The sequence below is a fragment of the Myxocyprinus asiaticus genome, chromosome 41 (assembly GCF_019703515.2).
Source record: "Myxocyprinus asiaticus isolate MX2 ecotype Aquarium Trade chromosome 41, UBuf_Myxa_2, whole genome shotgun sequence".
NCBI classification, from domain to species: Eukaryota; Metazoa; Chordata; class Actinopteri; order Cypriniformes; family Catostomidae; genus Myxocyprinus; species Myxocyprinus asiaticus.
Genome location: NC_059384.1, coordinates 13,835,385 through 13,860,219, shown reverse-complemented (window position 1 = coordinate 13,860,219; position 24,835 = coordinate 13,835,385). Strand labels below are relative to the sequence as shown.

At 38.8% G+C, this 24,835-nt stretch overlaps 1 protein-coding gene across 6 annotated transcripts in view; it reads right to left on the bottom strand.

Moving 5' to 3' along the window:
• LOC127432121 (ribosomal protein S6 kinase alpha-3) overlaps window positions 1-24,835 on the bottom strand; it is a 59,464-nt gene that overhangs the window by 18,325 nt on the left and 16,304 nt on the right. For 2 of the 6 annotated variants that reach the window (XM_051682932.1, XM_051682936.1), the window contains 2 exons: window positions 1,764-1,880; window positions 1,320-1,401 (listed from right to left, as the gene is read on the bottom strand). In XM_051682932.1, coding sequence (XP_051538892.1) covers window positions 1,320-1,401; window positions 1,764-1,880 — 199 coding nt within the window. Of the gene's footprint in view, window positions 1-1,319; window positions 1,402-1,763; window positions 1,881-3,780; window positions 3,902-6,793; window positions 6,920-12,866; window positions 12,987-24,835 lie in introns of those variants that run through there. The other 4 variants (XM_051682934.1, XM_051682933.1, XM_051682935.1 and 1 more) reach the window with 4 other exon arrangements.

Below are 24,835 nucleotides of genomic sequence, written 5' to 3'. Positions count from 1 at the left end.
GTGTGTTTCTGCTGATGTGCACCTCAGTGCTATGTATGTGTGTAATTTCACCATTCTTTGGACTACGTATGTGCATTTTTTTCAGCTCATATCAGCATGAATTGCTTGTGAACAGACAAAATACGATTCAAATTTTGCAAAGGAACTGTTATTGAAGGAGGGGACAGTTAAAAACACTTCAAAAACGTAAGTAAAGCGTTTCATTCATGATTATTTCAAATGTCATGACTGTTTGATAGTTTATGATGCTGAGTGTTAACATCTGTGCTTGAGATGAACAGTTTAATACATTCAGATGCAATGTGTTGGATGTGTGTTATGTGTAAACCCTGCAATTTTGTTTTATAATGTTCTTCCGATTGATTTTGCTAAATTTGAGGGGCTGCATGATGTTAGCCAATCATAACATTGGGCGTTTACATTGACATTTTAAGGATGCGCTTATGCCAAACACAGCGTTTCAGACAGAGTGCCAAAAACAGGGTGGAAAATGATCATATATTACTAAATTGTGACTGTTTTGGTGCAAAAAAAAAACTTTCATAACATTATCAGTGGATAATAAAATTATATAAAATAGCACATCATGTCCCCTTTAAAAAAAAAAAATGTTTTATATATATATATATATATATATATATATATAAAATAAAAATATAATAAAAAATACTTTTTTTTCTTCTTTTAAAAATTATACAGTATATATATATATAGTTATGACTGGGGCTGGGTATTACCAACTACCTGATGATACGATACACATCGTGATACATGTCAAGAATTAATTACATTACATTAAATAAATTACAATATCAAACTCTGATCACGATTAAAACCGAAGCAAGCGCAAGATAGATCCAGCAGGTCTGTGCAAGTAAGTTAATCTGTGGGATCAGTTTGAACCTCTCTTGCTTGACTTTTGTTCAGTACAGCACCTCACAGAAGAGTTTGGGGGAGTGGCATGCAAATACCACTCGCCAATTTTCATTGGCCTTTTATCAAAGACCAGAGGTGTCTCGGGATACCAAGAGTGACCCCTAGTGTCACTACATCGATACAACGTCGAGTGAGTGACAGATAGGGAACACAAGATATCGATATACTGTATAAATGCATTGGCAATGCCCTACCAAAATCAACTGACAGCTTGTCAATGGATAATAAACAATTTGTCTTAAGTTTTGTAAATTCTATGTAAATATTATACATAATAAGTGCTTATTTATTGTTATCATTAAATTGTATTATGCATAAATCAACCTTATATTGGCTATCGGCCATTAAACAACCTTTATCAGGCAACTAATTTGCCCTTGTACCTTTCAGGGTGGCTTTCTTCAGCACTTTCATTGCATACAGCTGTCCTGCATCAGGGCCTGTTGTTTTCTTCACCAAAAATACCTGTAATGTTACCAGAAACAAATAAAATCATGGCTCCATCAAAACAACATTAAAAAAACACTTTGAAGCAGGATATATTTTACTCGTCAACTCTTCCTGAAAACACAATTAGTCACTGCGCTACACCATGCAAAGCTGATGACACTGTAACTATAATGACCATGACTTGTAAGTGTTCCATGTGTAATTTTACTGAGATTGTCCTTAGAACATGAAAGACTGTTTGGTGTACGAGAACATTAATTTTATATCTGCGCATGACTCAGGCTTCCATCTGTGTGCTCAAGCTGATTACATCTGAAAGCATAATGAGAACACACACATGCACTCCAAGCACTAAAAATACACCTGATGTTACACACCTTTCCGAAGGAGCCCTGTCCAAGCACCTTGCGGAGCTCGAACTGCTGTGGGTCAGCCTTTTCTGAGCCCTCTTTAACATGGTGTGTGATGCTGATCTCTTTGACAGTCACTTCTTCCTGGAGAGGAAACAACAAATTTAATCACCAAGACATAGATTGGTAACCGAGAACCAGTTCTTATTCAGAACCGGTTCCATTAAAAAAACTAAATAACTGATTATTATGACTTTGGATTCCTTTAATGCTTCTCAGCGTAGATGGAACATCACACTCAAATACTCTGCCAGTGTTTCCAGTGTAGTGTTTCTATGGTGCAAAACATTCAACATGACCAGCATAGTCTGATTCCCAGACAAATGACTCTTATGAGCCAGTTCTATGTAGAAAAGCAAAATACTTATGAATCAGTCATAGTGGTTAGTGAATTAATCTGACTCACTTAATAAACCGCAAGTCATTCATTTCAACATGTCCGACTCTAACCAAGAATTGTACCATATTCTGTTGTACGTAAGGCTCTTGAGTGTAAGCTATAGACTGATTGTTCATATGACAATGTGTAAAGATACAGTTATTTTATAAACATACAGTTATTAGGCATACAGTTATTTACAGAAATAAATAAAGGATTGAATGAATTAAAAATATGTTAAAATTTTTTTAAGCATTTTTATTTAACGGTGCTTTCACACTTGGTTCGATTGCTTGGACCGAACCAGAGTTCGTTTCCTCCCCCCTCCCGCTGGCCTCTGTTCACATCATATTATTTGGGTCCAAACCGCGGTCCGATTATGTCATCAATGTGAGTACAAGCAGCAGCTGTTTACCACTGAAACTAGGCAACAACTCGAGAAGACGTCACTGTGTCAAGTGAAGTATTAAAGTTTGTCTCTTTGGATGTACCACGAAAACTTGACATGCACAGAACGACACTTGTGTATGTCTCCCGCGGATGCACTGAATGTGCAATGTGATGAATATTAGCGTCCGTCTCCTGTGAGCCCGCGGATGCATTGCAAGAGACATGAAGAATGTGAGCTGCTCTCTGAAGGGGAATTATTTGGTGACAAGCAGGTATGTGAATTGGATTATAACACAATAACTGCGATCGTGAGTATGCAAAGACAAATTTCACTTTGGTTCACTTCTGCGATTTGGTACGTTTTCTTTCATATCAGCAGTGAACTGTAACAGAGTTCACATGAACTGTACCCCAGACCACCTTTTCAAGCACACCCGGATGCGATTTGTGGCTGCACACCCGAGTTCGGAAAACAGCGTTTACATTATCCAAACAAACCGAACTTTGACGTCATATGACCCTGGGTGCGCACAAAAAGTGCTAGCATGAAAGCATACAAATATATAGTAAGGACCATTTATTGGATTGCATTATGCTGGATTGGATTGGATTATGCATTAACATTTTTGCAAGAATTGTATTACATTTATTTGTTTAATTATTTATCTGTTCTGTTGAAATATAAAATGATCTCATATGACTGCTGAGGGCAGTAAATGTGATTTCTAAATATTTCTTCCTAAAAGTATTAAAATAATTGTTAATGGAATCGTTACGAAACCAGAAGTTAAAAGGAATCAGAATATGAACCAAAAGTATTAAATTCCTTTATGATTCAGATCCCACCAAAAAAACATGCAAACTGAAAACAACAAAATGCAAGTGCCATAGATTCCACAAAACAAAAGCCAAGACCAGTAAAACAGGACAAAAACTATCATAAAGAGAAACAGAAAGCACTTCAATTTTGTTTTTATAGCGCTTTTCACAATACATATTTTTTTAAAGCTTTTTTACAGACAATCTTTCCATAACGTCTATAAATCCCCAGTGAGCAAGCCAAAGGCAACTGTTGCAAGGAAAAAAACTCCATAAGATGTTTATTATACACTATTAATTTTCATGTCACGTGAAATTAATACACAAATACAATATTCGAGAATTCCTGCATGCAACCGGTGAGCGACAAAGCAGTCACAAACGCATAATTCTCACCCACGCCACGCACATCACAGCTGTGCCCTGCTCTGTCCCACGTGTTCCAAGGTGTGACCTGGGGCTCGGCGCCCTGCTCCATGCCTGGGGGAGGAGGAGGGGTTGAGCCCCGGCAATCCCCCTGCAGTGTGCGCCTGCTGCTGGACTTCTGATACAAAGAGAAAGCAATACCTCACACTGTAGAAAGCTCATGTGATGGACCGCTTCCCACACGGTTGCCATGACACCGCCCCCAGTCCACCTGCTTCATCGCAGTACCAGTGGGCGTGGAGAAGGGTGACTAAAGACACAATGCTCAAGCTCTTCTTGCCTCACTCTCTTCCTCCTACTCCCCCTCTCTCTCTCTCTCTCTCTCTCTTTCCATCCATTACTCTTCATCACCCCCTCTAATCCATTAGCTTTCCATCTCCACAAGGTGAGATGATGTCATCCAGTGTTGGCGTACCAACAAAGTGCCTCCCACCAAACTGATGAAAGTTTATGGATGCAGAGAGTCGTCTACCACTCAGCAAACTGAGACCTAAACAATATCAAAACCACTCTGATCCATTAAGACACTCTAATATCTTAGGGAGCTTTCACACTGGGCACGTTTGCTGCGGTCCGATTCTGAGTTCGATTGTTCCCGGTGCTCCCTGCAGCTTTGGTCTGGTTTCACACTCACTTGATTCTATCGAACCCCGGTCCATTTGCGTTCATCTTACGTCATCACAAACATGCATGGAGAACACAACGCAACTCATCATACTTTTTGTTTTTTTGTTATTTTGGTGCCATTATGCACAGCAGAGTGAACGACAACTGCGTATATATGCGCTTCATGGAGTAACTCATCAGATGTCCAGGGGAAGGCGGCTTGCTGCTGCTCGCAAACGCCTTTTTTGAGGAGACAGCTGATTGCAAGGAATTCATTTGCATCTTTGTTTACACTGCACGCTTACTCACGCTCGTGTCCAAGGTGAAGTTATCGCCACTGTCATCTCCTATTATACCCTATATTTATAACCTATAATAGTATTTATATATAGTATTTATAAGGTGTACAGATAGATAGATAGATGTCGTCATCGGCTAAAACGCATGCACAGGTTACTTTACTTCCTGAACGAGTGCGCACCCAAGTCCGAGTTGCTTTCACATTCACGCGAATCGCGCTACAGTTCCATTGCAACCGAACTCAGACCACCTCCTACAGGTAGTCTCGGGTTTGGTACCGCGGTGCGCTCCCCGGTCCGCATGACAGCTTTCACATTACCAATTTTTCATGCGAACCGTGCTCTGTTTCGTACTAAACTGCCAGTGTAAAAGCACCCTTAGAGAACATTCAGCTGAAATTTGACCACTCAATCTGAACAAGTATAGGAAGGACTGGCATCAACGTACCACACTAGATTTTTACATTTTCTGAAGAATATGTGAGTGATGCCTGCCTGTGCAAAACTTGCTGCCATCATGCTAGGGTGTTGCTAAGGTATGATTTTGCATGTTGTTAAGTGGTTGCTAGGGTGTTCTGGATGGTTGATAAATGGTTGTTAACTGGCCCAAAAGAATCATGATATTGTGGGCCCAGCTGCCTGAAACACTTCAAAGGAATGTTTCAGGTTAAATACAAGTTAAGCTCAATTTACAGCTTTTGTGGCATAATTTTGATTACCACAAAAAATAATTTTCGTGGTTACAGTAAGACACATACAATAACAGTAAACGGGACCATGTTAAAATACACATTGTTTCAAAAGGTATAGCCACAAGACAAACATTACCTGTTTACATGATTTTAGTCTGATAAAATGACTTACTAACATTTTCCATTTAAAATCCAATATTACAACTTGGTTGTCATGACAACCAAACCCTTTAATCCCAGTATTGGATAAATCTTTACAGAGATATGGTAAGTTAGCTAAAATAATGTTAACTTGTATAATGTTTACGTCTTGTGGCTATACTTATGAAACTGTATGTATTTTACCATTTATGGACTGGCTCCATGCACTTCCATTGTAAGTGCCTAAAGTCTACCTTTTTTAATCCATTTTATCCCCCGCCAGAGCAAAATCATTAAATCTAATCACTCAGAAAAGTAATCGAAGACACCTCTCCTCAACAAACCGCTCAGTATGAGGTATCATTCATGTCCGTAGAAAAAATTGTGTGTGATGAGTTACATGATGAAGTATAATACTTAGTGTTAGGAGTTTGTTCAAATTATAGTAATAGCGATGCTTATCTTATAACAAGAACCATTAAAAAGAATAATTCAAGGGGTATGTTCAAAATTGCAGATTATACTATTACTAGTAGTACTACATATGAATGCAATATACAGTATGTATACTTTGCACAGTATGCAAGTTTTCTCCATGGAATACCTGGATAATCTACTATATTTGCCCAAATGTGCAGCATACACCACAAGCACACTGCCTATAAAGCTGTATCCCACTATGCACCTCAACCTCCTATTCTTACACACTGGGTGCTTCTCAATTGGAAGGCTGCTGCCTAGTTAGGCTGTGTCCTTCCTAGACATCGGATTCAAGCGTCACGTCGAAAGCAACAGAACCCATTATAATCAATGATGCTGTCTACACTGGAAGCCATTGCAGCATTGCAAGTGCTGGCGCTACTACAGCCAACAACACAAATAAGTGGTTTAGAATGTTCTGTTTGACGCATCCAGTGTAGACAGCTTCAAGCCGTGGCATCATGTGGCATCAACAGATGTGCCCGGTGTAGACAGGGTGTTAGTGTGACACATGAATCGCAATATATCAACTGTGATCTTGATCTAAAAAATTAAAAAAAAACTGTAGGCAGTAAAAGGAACGCTGCACAGTATGTCAGTATTCCATTCTAAAACATAACCTAAAACTTGCTAAATTGCTACAATCCCTTGTGTGAAGATTACCAGACTTTTATAAACATCTCTGAAGTCCACCTCCATGAGTATCCCCAAATTTACCCTTCCTCCTGTCTCCAGTGTTATCTATAAAGTTGGAACCATAAATACCTCAGAATCCCATGGAGAGTGATGTGGAACAGAGGCCAGTGAATGCTCCATCCTGTTCCAGCCCAGATCAGTCTGGCATCGTGTCAGTCTGGGCTCACTCAGAGCAGCCAGCATCCTGTCATGAGGTGCTGGATCTCGTACAGCCCAGACAGTGTTTCTAACCTTTCTGTAACTTCCTGAAGCCCTACAGGAAAGTCTTCCATATGGTGTTGTAGTCGTCTTAGCCTAGTCCAGTCTGGTGAGTTTGTCTCTAGCAACCAAGTCACATATTTATAAAAACAAGGTTCTGTCTGCCTCGACTTCAGATGGCTTGACTTGGTTCTGCACTTGAAGAATGTAGAATCAGGAATGGGTGGGCAGGAATTTTTTCTGGTAACATCCAGAACTCGGAAAAGCATCAATGCAATCTGCATTTCCCTGACATCACTTAGCAACTTCTGCCTCATGAACGAGAGAAAAACTGAACCAATCTGCAAGTGAGGGAGGGAGGCGTGATGAATTCACTGTTCACCTGCACCATGTTAAGCACAGACGCATCCAACCAGCACTTCCCCGCCTCTCTCTTCAGCTTTCACTGAGCATAATTCACACTCCATCTTAATGTGGCCAAGAATGGAAACTGATTCTTCAGAATGAAAATGAGCCTCTAACATTTACAGATACAAGTAAAAATTAGTTCCATAGTTAAGTGGCATCTTTTAACATTAACTTAAACTCTTTACTATAGAACAGATCTTGAAGGGTAATTGACATAGAAGCCTTTTGACTACAGTTAAGCACAGTGAACTGGTTCGGGTGCCAGAAAATGGTTAAAGTTAAAGGCCGCGAGACCTGATTCCTGCCTGGTTGAGAGTTTAGGTCCAGTGTGTTTATGTGTGCATGACTGTGCCCGATTCTTCCCTAATGGAGAGCTACAGTTCAGTATATTTGTGTGTGCGCATTGTGGTGGAAAGGTTGTGTGTTAGCGCTGGTATTTTAGAAGCAATGATTCAGAGTGGTGATGGTGACAATACAGAATGCACATGTACCATATAATCATTGATTTAAAGAGAACTGGTATACATCACACTCACATCGCACTGATCAAAAAGAAATCGTATATTCAAAGGTTTCATATCTGTATTTCATAAACACACAGTATTTATGAAATATATTTCATAACACCAAAACATCTAATTGGATTTTACTGCACGCACACTTGACTTGATACTAGAGATACTAGATGTTTACATATTAGATTTGTAGTGCATATTAGCCTTGTGCGAACCCGCGTACACATGCATGGACGTTGCATTTTGGATTCACTATACACAATGCACACATAATTTAATTTTTATTTTAACCAACTGATCTCAGTTCAGGAGACTCTGGGCTTTCCATGCACGAGTCATGTGACAAAACAACATGGCGCTGATCACAGCGGAGTTTGTCTTTGGGAGAAATGCCAACAAAACTACATCTGGTAAGAAACCTCATTAAGTTTTTATATTGAAACTTGTTTGAGTCAAAAGATTAGAGTCTCTAGTTTCACCCAATATGGCATTTGTAAAATTTGAGAGCGATTTATCATGAAACGCCACGCTGCTAAACAATGCACACTATAGTGTACAATAGCGCTATTTTCCCTAAGAAAGCTTATATTTACTGTGCATTTCCACATTGAGAAAAATATTTGCTTTCAGAGGCTTTATAGGAGTTAGGATGAAAATAAGGTACATTTTGAACTATTCTGAGACCATTGTAGACAGACAGCACACTGGAGGTTAAGTCATTCACTAAATAGGGAGCAAGGGAGCATCCTATAGCTTTCATATGAAGCCAAGAGCATTAAATCCAAACTTCCTATCAAAAGTTTAGTTTCAGGCTGCAGGTGATGTTTGGACCACTCAACAAGGTTGCCAGACATGGGACACTGGTAATTAGTACTTAGATTAATAGTTTATAATGTGTAATTTTTTTTTTTTAACATGGTTGGTAGTGATTGGACAATGCTAACCATTACTTGTGTCAGAATTAAATATATTAAATTAAAAAAAATGGTCACATAAAAGTCAAACCAAGTCATATCATTTTTATTTGTATTGTTTTTTGTGCTTTTCCCAATACAAATTATTCCAAAGCAACTTCTCAGAAAATCAGCTGTAATGTCTGTAACGTCTCAAAAACATGAATAACCAACAATTCGGGAAACATAATAAATAATTTGATAAAAAAATTAGACTTTTTATCGCTTGTTATTATTTAAAATTTTACAGCTTAGTCCCACTGTCCACAAATGTGGACATCAATTTTTAGGAAAAAATTTGCTCTAGAATACATTTTTTTTTTTTTTGCATGTTTTATTAGGAGCTACAAGTTACAAATCAAAAAGGGAAATGGAAAATGCACACAGCAGTCACGCTCTGGTCTCAGGAGGTTATATATGACATATAACACCACTTTTTAAATATTTATGAAATATTTAATGTGGTGCCTACTAAACATGTAGTATATACTAGCAGGGCTCCAGACTGCGACTAAAATGGTCGCAAATGCGACCAAAAATAATTTATTGCGACTATTATTTAAAATCTAGTCGCCACTGACAACAGTCGGGCTTAGGGGTGTAATGGTTCTCGGTAAAAAACCAACTGTATGGTTTGCCACCCACGGTTCTATAAGCATTGGCACCGTGGTTCACCTCAAGTTTAATGATGCATCTGGAGCACAAGTTTTTGTGAAGGAAACAAAGCGTCAAATATGCAGGCACAGTTACAACCTCCGCTAATGCACCTGTATGGCTCTGTAGATAAACAAGCTCCACCTGTGTTTCATGTGGGTCAACTTGATGACATCACAATTCTGCACATGTTGTGTGTAGTTGAAAATGGCAAGTGGAGAAAACGATTTGCTGAGAGAGAAGCCCCATGCGTTTCTCCTTTCTGGAAACATTTTCTTTTTGCAGTCAATTACAACAGCGATGGTCAAAAAATGTTTACAAAACAGGCCCTGTTTGCCGACATCACTCGACGCGAGTGCCGTATACTGGTAATTTATGCAAAAAATGCAAGTATTTGGGATTACGTATTTAAAATACATAATATAAGTAACTGTATTCCACTACAGTTACAATTTAAATAATTGGTAATTAGAATACAGTTACATTCAAAAAGTATTTTGATTACTGAAGAGATTACTTTGCATTTTATTGTCATTTGTTTCATTTAATATTTAGTCCTTTCAGATGGAAAACATTTATACATATAAATGATGCAATCCAAAGTGCATTTGAGCAGCAGTGAAACACTTTCTTATGATGTGTTACATTCATACGAGCAGACAGAGAAGTAAGTTTGAAGTTTGGAGCAGAAGAGAAATATAAATAAACCTTGTGTAAATTGTCAGCTTTACGCTAAGCTAAAATGCTATTTCTAGCCATTTTACATGCACATGTTACCAGTAAGACCTTTGGTATTAGGGCAAAAATCGTATTCTTGATAATCATTTTGTATTGTTTTCCTGTAAAAATATATAAAATCCTTAAAACAAGATCAATTTGATTGATCTTGTTTTAGAAACAACACTGCATAAGATATTTAGGTTGTTCAGAGAATGTATTTTTAACATGTGTATTTTGTCTTACTGTACTGGCAGAGTTTTTAAAGTCAAAACAAGTGAAAATCTACCAGTGCTGAAGAAGAAATCCAAAGTATTTAGAATACGTTACTGACCTTGAGTAATCTAACAGAATACGTTACAAATTACATTTTACAGCATGTATTCTGTAATCTGTAGTGGAATACATTTAAAAAGTAACCCTCCCAACCCTGTTTACACTGATATCACCCGGAGAAAGAAAGAGCCACAGGTGAGCCGAAACTGCACACTCCCCCTTCCGTTTTTAAGCAGGCAATCAGTGCTAATTCAGACAGACATGAAACAATAACTAAAGCGCTGTTCACTGCCATATGTGGGATTTCCACGTATGATTAAAATACCTGAGCAACATTATCACAACATCCCTTCTTGTATCCATTTTAATTTTGATTCAGTAATTAGGGAAATGTTTTTTTTTTTTAGTTAAGGACCCTGATGAAAATTAACCATGGTTTTACTATAGTAATATTGTAGTAACCATGAACCAGAAGTAACCATCTGAGCAGAAAGCATGTTTCTGATACAATTAACCATGGTCATCTGCAGTTTCCATATAGTAATCATGATTTTACTATATATTGTAACCATTGTAGTAACCAAGTTGGTTTTGTGGTTACTATGGTTTTACTACAAATACCATGATTAAACTATGGTATCTGTTGTAAAACCATGATTTTTATTAATGGCAAACCTGTTGAAGTGTTTACCAAATAGGGTATTCTTTGGATTTTGAAGCAATATTTTTTTTTCTGAACATAGCAAATACTGAAATACTAAAACCGTGATACAAACCGAACCATGAGAAATTTGAACCATTACACCCCTATTCGGGTTGTGTGCATTCATATGCGGTTTCATCAGATATCATCTTGTGAGTTATTGTATACATCTATAGAGCGCGCACCACCAGTGTGTCTCGCGCTGCTTTTCACCCGTTCTGTTGTGGTGATGAGCTCGCTGCACCGCACGCAATATATATATATATATAGTAATATAGTAGATTCATATGGAAAATTATGATTTTTGAATGTCTGTTCGGGAGACATTCATTTCACAAAACATTCATGCTGCATTTAATATTAGGCTTGCTTGAGCGTTAAGTGTCGTTTCAAGTTCTGGCTTTTGTGCGTGGACGTGTTTTTAAATGCACGGTCCGCGGCTGCCTGTGACAGCCCTTTCCTATTATACCAGCCAGCTAGGCCTCTATATTGTCATTTACAAAGGCCCATTTATCCTCTGTGAAAATTAGAAAAATAATAAGTGATAAGACAACATGTTGTTTGCTAAATTAAATCAGCTTTTATATTGGCATGTTCAATTCAAATGTTTAGAAAGCAGAACAAACCTTAACAATGTCAAATTCCATAACTTTGTTACTTTTAACTATTTAAACAAAATACTCTAATTTGATACTCTAAAATTTTCTGTGGACCCCCTAGCATTTTCTTGTGGCATTTACCCCCAGTTGTATAAATTGGGCTATTTTTTAACATTGAAAGTGGCCCAATTCCCATGAATTCACCCTACATATGTAATCAACGTATTTACACATATATACGTAAATGCGTATGATCAGAACATGTGTAAAACAAATGACTTTTTAAAGCATAATAAATAATAGGGCATACAACAGCCGTGACCATGTCACCTCTGACATTCAATTTCTGGTTTCTCAAAAAGTACTGATCTACAAAACAAATGTACTGAACTGTACTGAACTTATTGTTAAAGTCCTATTAGGTCACAGGTGTTTTTTAATGTAATTACTGTAAGTGAATCAGCCACAGATTTTTTTAACTTTTTTTGGGGTGATATCATTGTGAGCCGCCAACTACATGATAGACTGATCCAAAAGGGAGATAACACAAATACAGGTCAATGATAAAATAAGTCAAACAGAATAACAAGCAAGGATGCAGTCTGCTTGAGCGTCTGAGAGCATACTAAATAAACTTCACTGTAAATGGCAATTCTGACTCATCATCACTTTATTTATTTATTATTTTATTAAAGGCACCTTGAGCCATTTAATACTTTAATAATGGAATCATTCTGAGGACATGACAGCCTGATCTCTTAAAACCAGATTTTTCCTCTGATGTTCATCTGTTATTGCAGACAACATCTCATTCATTTAGTCATATATATCCAATAGCTTACAGGCCATCATTTTAGTTTGTTATTCATACATAATTACTCAAATTGAAGGGAAAGGAAAAATTGTGAATGACACATTTTAAAGACATTCAAAAGATGTAACACCATACAAGATCAACCAAAAAATCCCTCAAACCCACTTTAAGACTTTTTCCCCCCTATAATATCCTTATTGGCTCTTCCGTGCTTACAAGCCAGTCGTGATACATGCCTCTCGAAGGTAAACGTCAGTGTTGGAGACAAGCAGAAACCTGATCACTGTCCACAATGCGGCACTCACCGTTTTGAAGGGAAACCTTTCAGGCTCCCTTTGAAATAGCCTCCGTAGAGCCTTCAGTCTACACTGCAGTGTGCGGATCACAGCCTCACCAAAAACCAGCATCCTGGCCTTATTGGCCGCCATAGCACTGTATCCCCACTTCTACCTCTGGTCTGGAGGGACACCGTCCAATCAAGTGTGTGTGCCAGGATAAGCAAAGACAGTAAGGAGTGAGTGCCTGTATGACAATCAGTGAGTCACTGAGGGGGGAAGCCCAGTCCTGAAGGAAGGGAGTGCTAAACCCAAACTGGGAGATTCCCCTCTCCCAACACACCAATCCCTCTAACACACACTCTTGGAGATCCCCACACACTCCCACAGCTGACCAGTCACAGAGAAACACATATACACACACTCTGGCAGGGCCTTGTTTCAGGATGTAGAGCTACAGCTGAGATTAACAACACCTGTTGTGTGAAGTCCAGTAGTGCAAGAGTAGAACTGTCCCCTTCAAACTGAGGTGTGCAGAACACAGTGTACTGTCAATGAACTCCCCAAACACATACAACAACCTACACTTCAAAACAGTGGTCAAGCAATATAGGTTTTTTAATAGGTCTGTGTTTAAATATAGATTTTTCTGATGTCACCAGTGAATGAGTAGTATAGTGGCACAGATATCCTTTCACTGTGTGTTGAGAGTAAAAGTTTGTTTTGACTCGTTCCATGTGTCCAAAGACAAGATCCACGCAATTCAACTGCCATTGAATAATGTCTTCGTTAATACCCTTTCTGTTCTTTACAGTCAATTGTTGATCAAAGAACAAAAAAATAAACATTTAATTCTAGGCCTGTCGTGATTATTAAACAATCGTCTGATCGCAGTTATTTGAGAGAATCGTGATTATTGTGCCTTTAAAATTTCAATCTCATTTTACTGTCCAAATAAGGGAATTTTAAGCGAATATATAATGCAGTGAACGGCACGTCTGTGTGTCTCTCATTCTGTTGAACTCCGAGCATCTCACTGAGTCACACCGCAAGAGCGCATGAAGATTAAAAAGTGAAAAAAAAAAAAAAGAGGCTCGCAGCAAAATCCCGTGAAATTATAAATGAGGTATAAACTTAAATAATAAAAAGTAAAATATAAAAAAAATAACTAATTCACTTATAGTGAATGCAAAATGCTCTGGTTTCACTTGAATTTAATGTGAAATGCCAAATGTTCCTGGTCATACAAGCAATGAAGAGGAGACAACACCCGCTTTATTTTTATGGAGATGACAAAATGAACAGATTTTCAAATGAACACAGTATCTCTTCCTTCAGTCCTCCTTCATGAGAAATAAGGACTTGTGGTTTTTATCCGAGCCTTAATATAATGTGTAAAAATGAAGAATTTACTACAGAAATATTTTACTATTGAATATAATATAATATAATATAAAATAGCTATTCAGGTCGGCTGATGGGTTCCAAAAACAACAGTGAAAATGTAAAATGGACCAAGACTACAGTTGACTAAAAAGTTTTATAAATCAAAAAATGTTCTAAAAATCAATGCAAATACTAGAAAATAGTATAAATTATGCATTAAACAATAAAGATGTAAAAAATATAATACATGCAATGTAATATCATATTTACTGATGGAATACATAGACAATCTGAAAAAAGCTTTAGCTGAGAGAGAATTTCTTTCATATGTTAAAAAAAAAAAAAAAAAAAAAAAAAAAAGGTCATTATAAATGAAATACACTCATATGAATTGATTTTGAATTTAATCGAAATCAGAATCGAAACAAGAGCTTAATCTGAATCTAAATAAATGTGAAAAATCGGTTACAACACCCAGCCCTATTTTTTAATGGCCCATGCAGATATCTAGAGACCAGGGTGGCTGATGGAAGATACTTTTGGGTTCTTGTTTAAGCTTTAAAGTGAGGCACTATCCCCTGCCATTGTATTTAATATAAAATTATTAAAACATCTCCTTTTCCACATAAGAAAGAAAATCATACAAGTTGGAAAGACATGAGGGTGAGTTAATTATGACAGAATTTTAATTTTAGGGGGGGAACTATTCCTTTCATTAGCCTGCTGGATACATTGCTGTATCACTATTTTATAAACCCAATTACCTTGTTACACCATTCATTTACCCAAAAGGACATTGCTGAGGGACAAACCCAGCTTGTGGGGATCTCCAAAGTGGAACAGACAATCCTACCCTAACACTATTTCCACTTCTTCAAGCTGGTAGATCGTGTCAGCTGCATATATGGAATTTTGGGAGTCAGTTTCACTAAAGCCGCTTGCGCAACACAATTAACAGCTCGGCTGGCCTGGCTTTGAGGCCCTTGAAGTCGGCATTAACAGGATGCCACACTCACCATTTTCCACTCAGATAAAATACGCTCAACCAACAGCTCCTAAAACAGAGTATTATCATAGGCATAAGCAGATGTTGAGAGTTTCCTATTAAGATAAGTTAAGTGTTAACAACCAGGAGCACAGTGTGGCATACTCTGTCCGATTTGGACTGTGCTCTGGGTTTGTGTTTTGTGTGATTAAAATGAGTTATGAAACTCAATCAAGTTGGTTTGTGACCTCAGAGAGCAGCTGTGAGATCTTTGTGGATCCAGTTTCTCTCTTTGTACTGATGAAGCTCAAGGTCAGTCATGGTGAAGGGCAGAAGTCTGAAGCTCCATTTTAGAACATCTTAAACTTTACAACTCAAATAATACACAAGTTTTAACAGAAGAATTAATGATAAGTGATTTTACAAAATGATAAGCTTCACATTTCTGCCTTTAAATCCTCCAAAAATTGGCCCCATTCACTTCCATTATAAGTCTCACTGTAAACTTGATTTTTTTGCTTTTTTAAAAGAAAAGGAAGGGCCAGGTCAAAATAATTTTTTTTGTGGCAATCAATATTTTGCCACAAATGCTGTCAGTTTGGCTTAACTTGTATTGAACCTGGAATATACCTTTAATAAAGTGGCAAAAGGCCAAAAATAATATTTAGTAAATTATTCTTCCTGTAGAGGTGCACTTAGTAAGGTTTTGTTAGTTTCGCTGGCTCATCGTTGTCCCCATCATCTTGGACTTTACACTGATTCCTATTAGGGCTGGGTATCGATCCAGATTTCCAGATTTGTTTAGATTCCGATTCACAAGCTTTCAATTTAAATACAATTTCTATACGATCAGATTCAATTCTTATTCATTTGGGTATATTTCAATTATAATGTCCATTTTGCTTACATATGAAAAAATGATCAGCTAGTGGTGTAATTTATACAAGGAGCCTTCTAACCTGGTATGAAAACGTAAATAAAAATAAAATTATTTAACAGATACAATGTTCAACACAATCAAAACTTAGGTAAACATTAAAGTAAAACATCGATCTTGGGATTTTAAGAAATCGATATTGGGATTGTTTTAATGAAGATCACGATTAATCGGAAAATCTATATTTTTATTGAGCCATACCACCTATCGGCATGGATGCTTAAATTTTGTTTATAGGCTTAACTGCTGACGATTCACACCAAAGCCATTAGTTTATCTTTGTTTTCGTTTTCTTCTCATGAACAATAAAAGTCTTCATTGCATGTGTGTGTTCAATATTTTAGTGCTATTTATTAATTTAGGTGTAAAACATTTCTAATGATAAAAAATTACCATTTGCACCTTTAATTCACATTGTTAAAAATGGATTTCTCAAATGGTATGTGTAGAGCCGAGGAGGGCGGGGCCGGGCTGGAATGACGCATGCCAAATCAGCCTGATGTGGCACGCGAGGGATAAAGGCGGCCGGGGACGACAGTTCGAGAGAGAGAGAATTACAGACAGCTGTACTGTGTGTGTTTATGGTTGTGTGTTTTTGTTTAAATTGTTTATTGAATTATTATTTAAGTTGTCAAGCCGGTTCTCGCCTCCTCCTTTCCACTGAACCCCCTTACACTGGTGCCGAAACCCGGGAAGGAGGAGGGATGCCCGTTGCAGAGTCCTCGACACTGCCGTCCACCCAGGGGAGCGCTGCTGCCATCCGACGGGGGACGGAGTAGCCCGACCACCCGGACGCGGGGAACGGCCGCCATCCACGAGGCGAGTTGGGACTGGACTCCCCGACCGCCTGGAGCGAGGGAGCCCCTGCTGGGGGCGGAGGAGTGCCCTGCCGTCCCCCGGGAACGCGGAGGGGATGAGAGAAGACCGCCATCTGCGGGGGGAGGAGGGAAGCGACTCCCCAACCGCCTGGAGTGGTAGTGCCGCTGCCAGGGGCAGAGGAGTGTCCCCACGGGTCGCCAGGAACGTGGAAGGGCGTTCTGTCCGCTGGGGGTCGGAGGTCTGACTCCGGTCCGCCCGGGGAGAGGCGGCTGCCCTCCGCCTGAGAGGGTGGAGGAGTGATCGAGGACCACGTGACGGCGCATCAGAGAACCGGTGAGTTTCTTTTTCTCGCTCTCCTCTCTCTCTCTCTGTCACTCCGTGTTGGCCTTTCCCTTGCCTATTTTGTTTTTGTTGTTGTTGTTTTTCCCCTCCTGTCTCCTCCCAGGTCGAGGAAGGCGGGGATGACCCCCCGGCAGTCGGGGCGCAAGGCACGCCTCCCCGGAGAGGAAGGGGGGATGTACGTCATGCTGGGGGCTCCCCGGCCTGAGGCAACGCCGGGAGGAGTGTACAGCCGAGGAGGGCGGGGCCGGGCTGGAATGATGCACGCCCGGTCCCCAATCAGCCTGATGGGGCGCGCGAGGGATAAAGGCGGCCGGGGACGACAGTTCGAGAGAGAGAGAATTACAGGCAGCTGTACTGTGTGTGTTTATGGTTGTGTGTTTTTGTTTAAATTGTTTATTAAATTATTATTTAAGTTATCAAGCCGGTTCTCGCCTCCTCCTTTCCACTGAACCCCCTTACAGTATGATATCCAATATAAATCCATATAGGCTGAATACAATATGACGTGTGCATTTTTGTGAACAAAAAGCTTTCTACATAAGGCAAATGGAAGAGGGATGGCATTATTTATTCATTCATTTCCGAGGGGGGGACAGGAAGATCAATGAAGCTAATCAATTATAAGTGAGCTACTATCCTCAACATGATCCGACTTAAAGCTTTGGCCCCCCGCTCTGATATCTTTGTAATATTTCAACTGACAGAAACATTCAGGAACAGAATTTTTGAACCAAAAAATATGCCTGAAGACTACTAAACCATGACCATGATCAAAAATCAGACCAAGCTCTTTGGGTTTTGGTTTTCTGCAGCTCAAAATGTTTGCAATGGGCTGTGACAAGTCAAAAACAAAAAACTGATTATCTGGCTTCTAGGCAACTCTGGGTGGTTCATAAGTCACAATAATGCTGACCGAGTTAACATGGAGTTATTTTTTAAATATTTCCTTAGTGCTTTGTGTCTGACTCAACAATCACAACTTCCAAACGATTTCCATGGCTCCTGTGTACTTTAAATCACTGGAGAGCAAAGAAAACATGAGAAAAAGAGAGGAAAGAAATGAAGGCAGAAGAATTTGTCCCAGCAGAAGTAAAAGAATCAAAATGTCAACTGGATTCAAAACTGCAAAAACACAAGGAAGACAGAAGTCAAAAACACCTAACCAGCACCAAAAAGACAAATAATGTCTAGGTCATATTCCACCCCAAAATCAAAAGAAAAATTAAATTATATTTTACATAAAAATGAAAATGAAGCCTAATTTTAGGTTCATTAAGACGCTTTTGCATTCTGACATGTTTTCACTGCCATTTATTCACAATTAAGCAAATTTCTCCCCAACATTCTCATTACTGTAATGCAAAATAAATAAATAAATAAATAAATAAATAAACTAAAAAATCTTTCCGATAACTGTAATAGTAATAAAATTCATCCTGTCTGGACACAATTTATTTATTATTTTAATCAAAATCAGCATATATTAAATTCATATAATACCACAGTGTATAGGTGTTAATTTAATTGTCAAAAAATCATAATGTTTCTAATTCTCATATAACATCTTAATATTTCTTCGTTTTTCACAATTCCTGACATTTAATTGTAGAAAACACTCCCTGTCTTAGGTCAGTTAGGATCACTACTTTATTTTAAGAAAGTGAAATGTCGGAATAATAGTAGAAAGAATAATTTATTTCAGCTTTTATTTCTTCATCACATTCCCAGTAGTCAGATGTTTACATACACTTTGTTAGTATTTGGTAGCATTGCCTTTAAATTGTTTAACTTGAGTCAAATGTTTTGGGTAGCCTTCCACAAGCTTTTCACAATAAGTTGCTGGAATTTTGGCCCATTCCTCCAGACAGAACTGGTGTAACTGAGTCAGGTTTATAGGCCTCCTTGCTCGCACATGCTTTTTCAGTTCTGTCTACAAATTTTCGGATTGAGGTCAGGACTTTGTGATGGCCACTCCAACACCTTCTCTTTGTTGTCCTTAAGCCATTTTGCCACAACTTCCATTTGGAAGACCCATTTGCAACCGAGCTTTAACTTCCTGGATGATGTCTTGAGATGTTACTTCAATATATTCACATAAATTTCCTTCCTCATGAAGCCATCTCTTTTGTGTAGTGCACCAGTCCCTCCTGCAGCAAAGCACCCCTACAACATGATGCTGCCACCCCCATGCTTCATGGTTGGGATGGTGTTCTTTGGCTTGCAAGCCTCACTCTTTTTCCTCCAAACATAACAATGGTCATTATGGCGAAACAGTTCAGATTTTGTTTCATTAGACCAGAGGACATTTCTCCAAAAAGTAAGATCTTTGTCCCCATGTGCACTTGCAAAGTGTAGTCTGGCTTTTTTATGTCAGTTTTGGAGCAGTGGCTTCTTCCTTGCTGAGCAGCCTTTCAGGTTATGTCGATATAGGACTCGTTTTACTGTGGCTATAGATACTTGTCTACCTGTTTCCTCCAGCATCTTCACAAGGTCCTTTGCTGTTGTTCTGGGATTGATTTGCACTTTTCGCACCAAATTACATTCATCTCTAGGAGACAGAATGTGTCTCCTTCCTGAATAGTATGATGGCTGCCTGGTCCCATGGTGTTTATACTTGCGTACTATTGTTTGTACAGATGAACATGGTACCTTCAGGCATTTGGAAATTGCTCAAGTATGAACCAGACTTGTGGAGGTCCAAAATAAAAATTTCTGAGGTCTGAGGCTGATTTCTTGTAATTTTCCCATGATGTCCAGCAAAGAGGCATCGAGTATGAAGGTTTTTTTTTTTACTTTTTTGGATTTTCTCCCGAATTTGGAATGCCTAATTCCCAATGCGCTCTAAGTCCTCATGGTGGCGTAGTGACTCACCTCAATCTGGGTGGCGGAGGACAAATCTCAGTTGCCTCCGTGTCTGAGAACGGCAATCCGCACATCTTATCATGTGGCTTGTTGAGGTGCAATTCACGTTGAGGTGCAAGTCATGTGGCACGTTACCGGGGAGACCTAGTGCGTGTGGAGGCTTCACGCTATTCTCCGCGGCATCCACGCACAACTCACCACACGCCCCACCGAGAGCAAGAACCACATTATAGCAACCACGAGAAGGCTAACCAAACGTGACTCTACCCACCCAAGCAACCAGGCCAATTGGTTGCTTAGGAAGCCTGACTGGAGTCACTCAGCACGCCCTGGATTCGAACTTGCGACTCCAGGTGTGGTAGTCAGCATCTGTACTTGCTGAGCTACCCAGGCTCCCTGAAGGTAGGCCTTAAAATACATCCACAGGTACACCACCTCCTACCAGAAGCTAACTGGCTAATTGTCTAAAGGCTTGACATCATTTTCAGGAATATTCCAAGCTGCTTAAAGGCACAGTTAACTTTGTGTATGCAAACTTCTGACCCACTGGAATTGTGATATAGTCAATTAAAAGTGAAACAATCTGTCTGTAAACAATTGTTGGAAAAATAACTGGTGTCATGCACAAAGTAGATGTCCTAAACGACTTGCCAAAACTATAGTTTGCTAATATTAAATCTGTGGAGTGGTTAAAAATTTTTTTTTTAATGACTTCAACCTAAGTGTATGTAAACTTCTGACTTCAACTGTACCTTAACATTTACACTAAGGCATATACAGCATGGTATACCATTCAAACTTGCAAAACCAGGTCTTAACCACACATGCTGCGGTCTACACAGAGTCATTGTCCTTGTCCCTATTAGTCTGGCTGCACTGATCTTTTCTGGGGCCGAGTTCACTAATTATGGATTTTAGTCTCTGCTCATTAGTGAAAGAAAAGAACATGGCACAAACATGTTTTATGTAACAAATGAATGCTTGCACAACACAAAATCTGGAATAGAAATAATGATGAGAAAGTGTGAACTATGGTATTCATGATAAAACAGAAAAATCCAACAAAAACAATTCCTAACCATTTTGTGCTGTCGATTTCAAAAGCATTCTTTTGAAAAATGAACCAGCTCTTTGATGTGGCTCTTCCTGTTCAGAGAACCAACGAGCAACGAATACCCCACCAAGATGGTCACCAACTACAGTTCATTGTTCAGTCTACACACTACATCTATTGTCAGTTTCCTCCTGCATGCCCTCTGCACTTGAAATATAGACAAAAATCAACCCACTAACAAATGTCTCTCTCCAATAAAAGTGAGTTAAAAAAGTTAATATTAGAGCTGTGATTACCTTTAGACAGCATATTAGAGCTACATACCTGCACATGTCTCAGTATTTATACAAATACTTCAACTTTCACCTTAATGTTTCTAATATTTCTAGCTCACAGAACCAAAGGGCTCCTACCCACATGTTTCTCTGCCTGATTCGCAGGGGAAACATTTTCAGCTTGGTCCTGTCTGCATGACGGCTAAACTTGAACCCTTGTCCAGCGTGGCAGGAGTGATCACTTAGGCAGTCTGTCTGTGGTGAAGTCATATATACAAAGAAAAGTACAGCAAAGGAAACACCTGCCCAGGAAGGTCCTACAGCTGCAGGTCAACACTGAGATTAGAGCATGTGCTGGCCTGGTTTTCTTGGCAACACCATGCACAGCAAGAGGCACATGTGTCGAAAGAGAGCATCTCTATGCTGCTAAAGGAGCTCTAATATATATCAACCATGTAGACACACTCTCAGGCAAACCTATGCTCCAACCCTCTCTTACATTCAAAGTTAAGTATTTTGAAACTAATTCCATTTCGTTAAGAGCTTTAAATAGATACGAGATGGTATTACGTGTGACATTTTTCAGAGTGAATATTCAATGAGAAAAAAGGTTAGGTGGGACTTTATTTTATCCATTGGGAATTTACTACATGGTGAAGAGTGGGTGTTCTTTACAAGAATAAGCAAGTTCCATGTTGATTGTGAAGGACTTTTTTGAAGTTACACATGCTATGAGGAGGCTTTTTGACTAGGATGTGGAGGCTAAAGGTCAAGTTCACCCTCAAGAGCATTTCGATGAATTCCAATGTTAATTCTTCCTTTTAAAATCTATCATTACTGGCCATTATTGCCGTAACTTTTACTACATTAACGTTAATGTTAAATTACTGCCATTATTAACTACTGACAAGACTTCAAAATTCTGCATTACCTACAACAATAGTCTAAAACAATGCTTAAATAGCTATTTGGCTATTGGTTAACACTATTTTCGGCCTAGGTGATGTCAAATTTAAAAGAACGATGTTTCAGAGGAGGAGCAAGTTATTACAATTTGATGAAAGATTACAAAGATTTTGGAATAATGTTTACTGATTAATTTTTCAAAATAAGTCAAACATTGTGTATAAGTAAGTAAATAGGGTCGATTTTGATTTCATGTTGACTTTACTGGCTATTTGTATACATGTTAAATACATGTGCATGTTGGACATCTTCTACAGATAAATAATGCTTAGGACAACTAGATCTCTTGGAGAGACTCTGAGATCACTCACATAAAATATACTCACACTGTTTCATTAAAAATGTCAAACAGCATTTAAAGTGAGTGAAACATTAAATGCTAAACAGAAAGTACAGAGATCATAGACAGCAGGCATGCAATCATCTCTGGCAATTGAGGTTTTGTCTACGTCAGTTCTTGCTGAATGGGCTAAACCAGGTCATGTAGCGACGAAGCAAGTTCAAAGGTGGGACATTATTTTTTCATCTGCCTCACTCGACTTCCTGTGCTGAATGACAGAGCAGGAACCCTCCCATCAGCCCCCTGTTCTTAGAAAGCTCTCAGGAAGTGAGGCACCCTGATGAGGCCATTACATCATCCTCAGATCCTGACCTCACAGACAAAATCCTCCTCTCACTCTTGGAAAAGTGCCAAGATGGTCTCCCAACACATTTCCAAATGTGGAAAAACACTGTCTCTGTCTCTCTCTTGTCACAGAGGAAAATGTAAGATGAACTGTTATGTTTTTTTCTAAGTTAGAAAATGATAAACAGCATAAGGGGCCGTTCACACCGAACACATTTTTGAAAGCGTATGTGCAATATAATTAATATATTAATAATATAATTTTGCGTAAACATGCATGGACATCTTTGACCGCTGCACCGTGTCTCACGTCTTGTGCAGGAGCACTACATTCTTAGGTGCCATGTCAAGGTAAAGGTACTGACAGTACCAGTACCTTTCACTTTCATTATAAGGAAGAGTGACCAGAATATAATTAAAATAATTTACCTTTTGTGTTACTCAAAGAAAAAAACGAATACAGGTTTGGAACGACACAAGTAAATGATGACAAAATTAACATTTTTGGGTGAACTATCCTTTTAATTTTGGACCCTGTTTGGGATGTATATGCTGGACATGTCAAAAGGGGACATAGCCTGTCCAGAAACACATGGGCCATTCCAAAAACTCACTGTCCTTGAGACGCCTGATGAACTTCCCCATACTGTATCCTTCATTAGAGTGCAGTAGACAGCACTTACTCATCCTGACACAGCACAGACTGCACACCACAGAAAATAGCAGCATTTTCTCACCATCTCCTGCTGCTTCCCAAATGCCCCTGTCTTATCAAAACACTCACTGGAGTCATTCAAAATTATTGTCGTTGTGGCACTGGGCCACTGATGTATATAAGATGGAGGGCATTTTAACTGCAGAGTGAATGAAGGAGATATTTGCATTGCAGCCAGAAGAGAAAAGATTCATGGATTCTCTCTCTAGATCTCAAAACCATTTCAACCCCTCTTGCAATTTTTCGTGTAAAATCACTCTCTTCCTCTGCCTTCAATTTCCTCTATGGCTGCCTCTTTTCTACCCTGCTTTTTCACATTTCTCAGTCATGTATTCCTCTTGGCAGGTCAGCAGACCAGGGCTCAACCATTAGGATAGTCCCATGGCCCGTGGCCAATGTTAGAGAGTTTTGGGCCAGTTGATGGAGCTATCACTTGCCTTATCAAACTTGTGCTTACATTTTTATGTTCAAGCTCTTTATGTAAATGTGACTTGCAAACATAAACATGGTTTTCTGTGATGTTTTATATATTGCTGTTTTGTGAATTCTGTTGATGTAAATAAGTCACCATGGTAATGTTATCTAGCTGGCTGATAGAGATATGGTTTGGTCTAAATTGCGAGAGTGACTTGTGATAAATCAGTAGAGATGCACCAAACAAATCAGTATCACCCAAACATTTGTATCGGCCAATAAAAACAATTATTAAACTCCTTGTGTGGAATTACTTTAAATTGGGTAACAATGACAGAAGAGGTGCAATTTGAAAGCTTTTCACTGCTAGAATTGCATGGCCGTCTAATTTGTATCTATAATTTTTACATGAAGTGGTCTTTTGATCTGCCACACCAGGTATTCCTCAATTAAGATGTCTTTAACCATGTGAACTGATTATTTTTTTTGTTTATTTTTTTAAGATTTAGAATATTTGTTTAATTATATATAAAAAAAAAAAAACTGCATCAATACTCCTAGAATGCATACAGTATGTGGGTTCTGTGGATTACTTTTATACTGTCTTATGTGCTTTTTG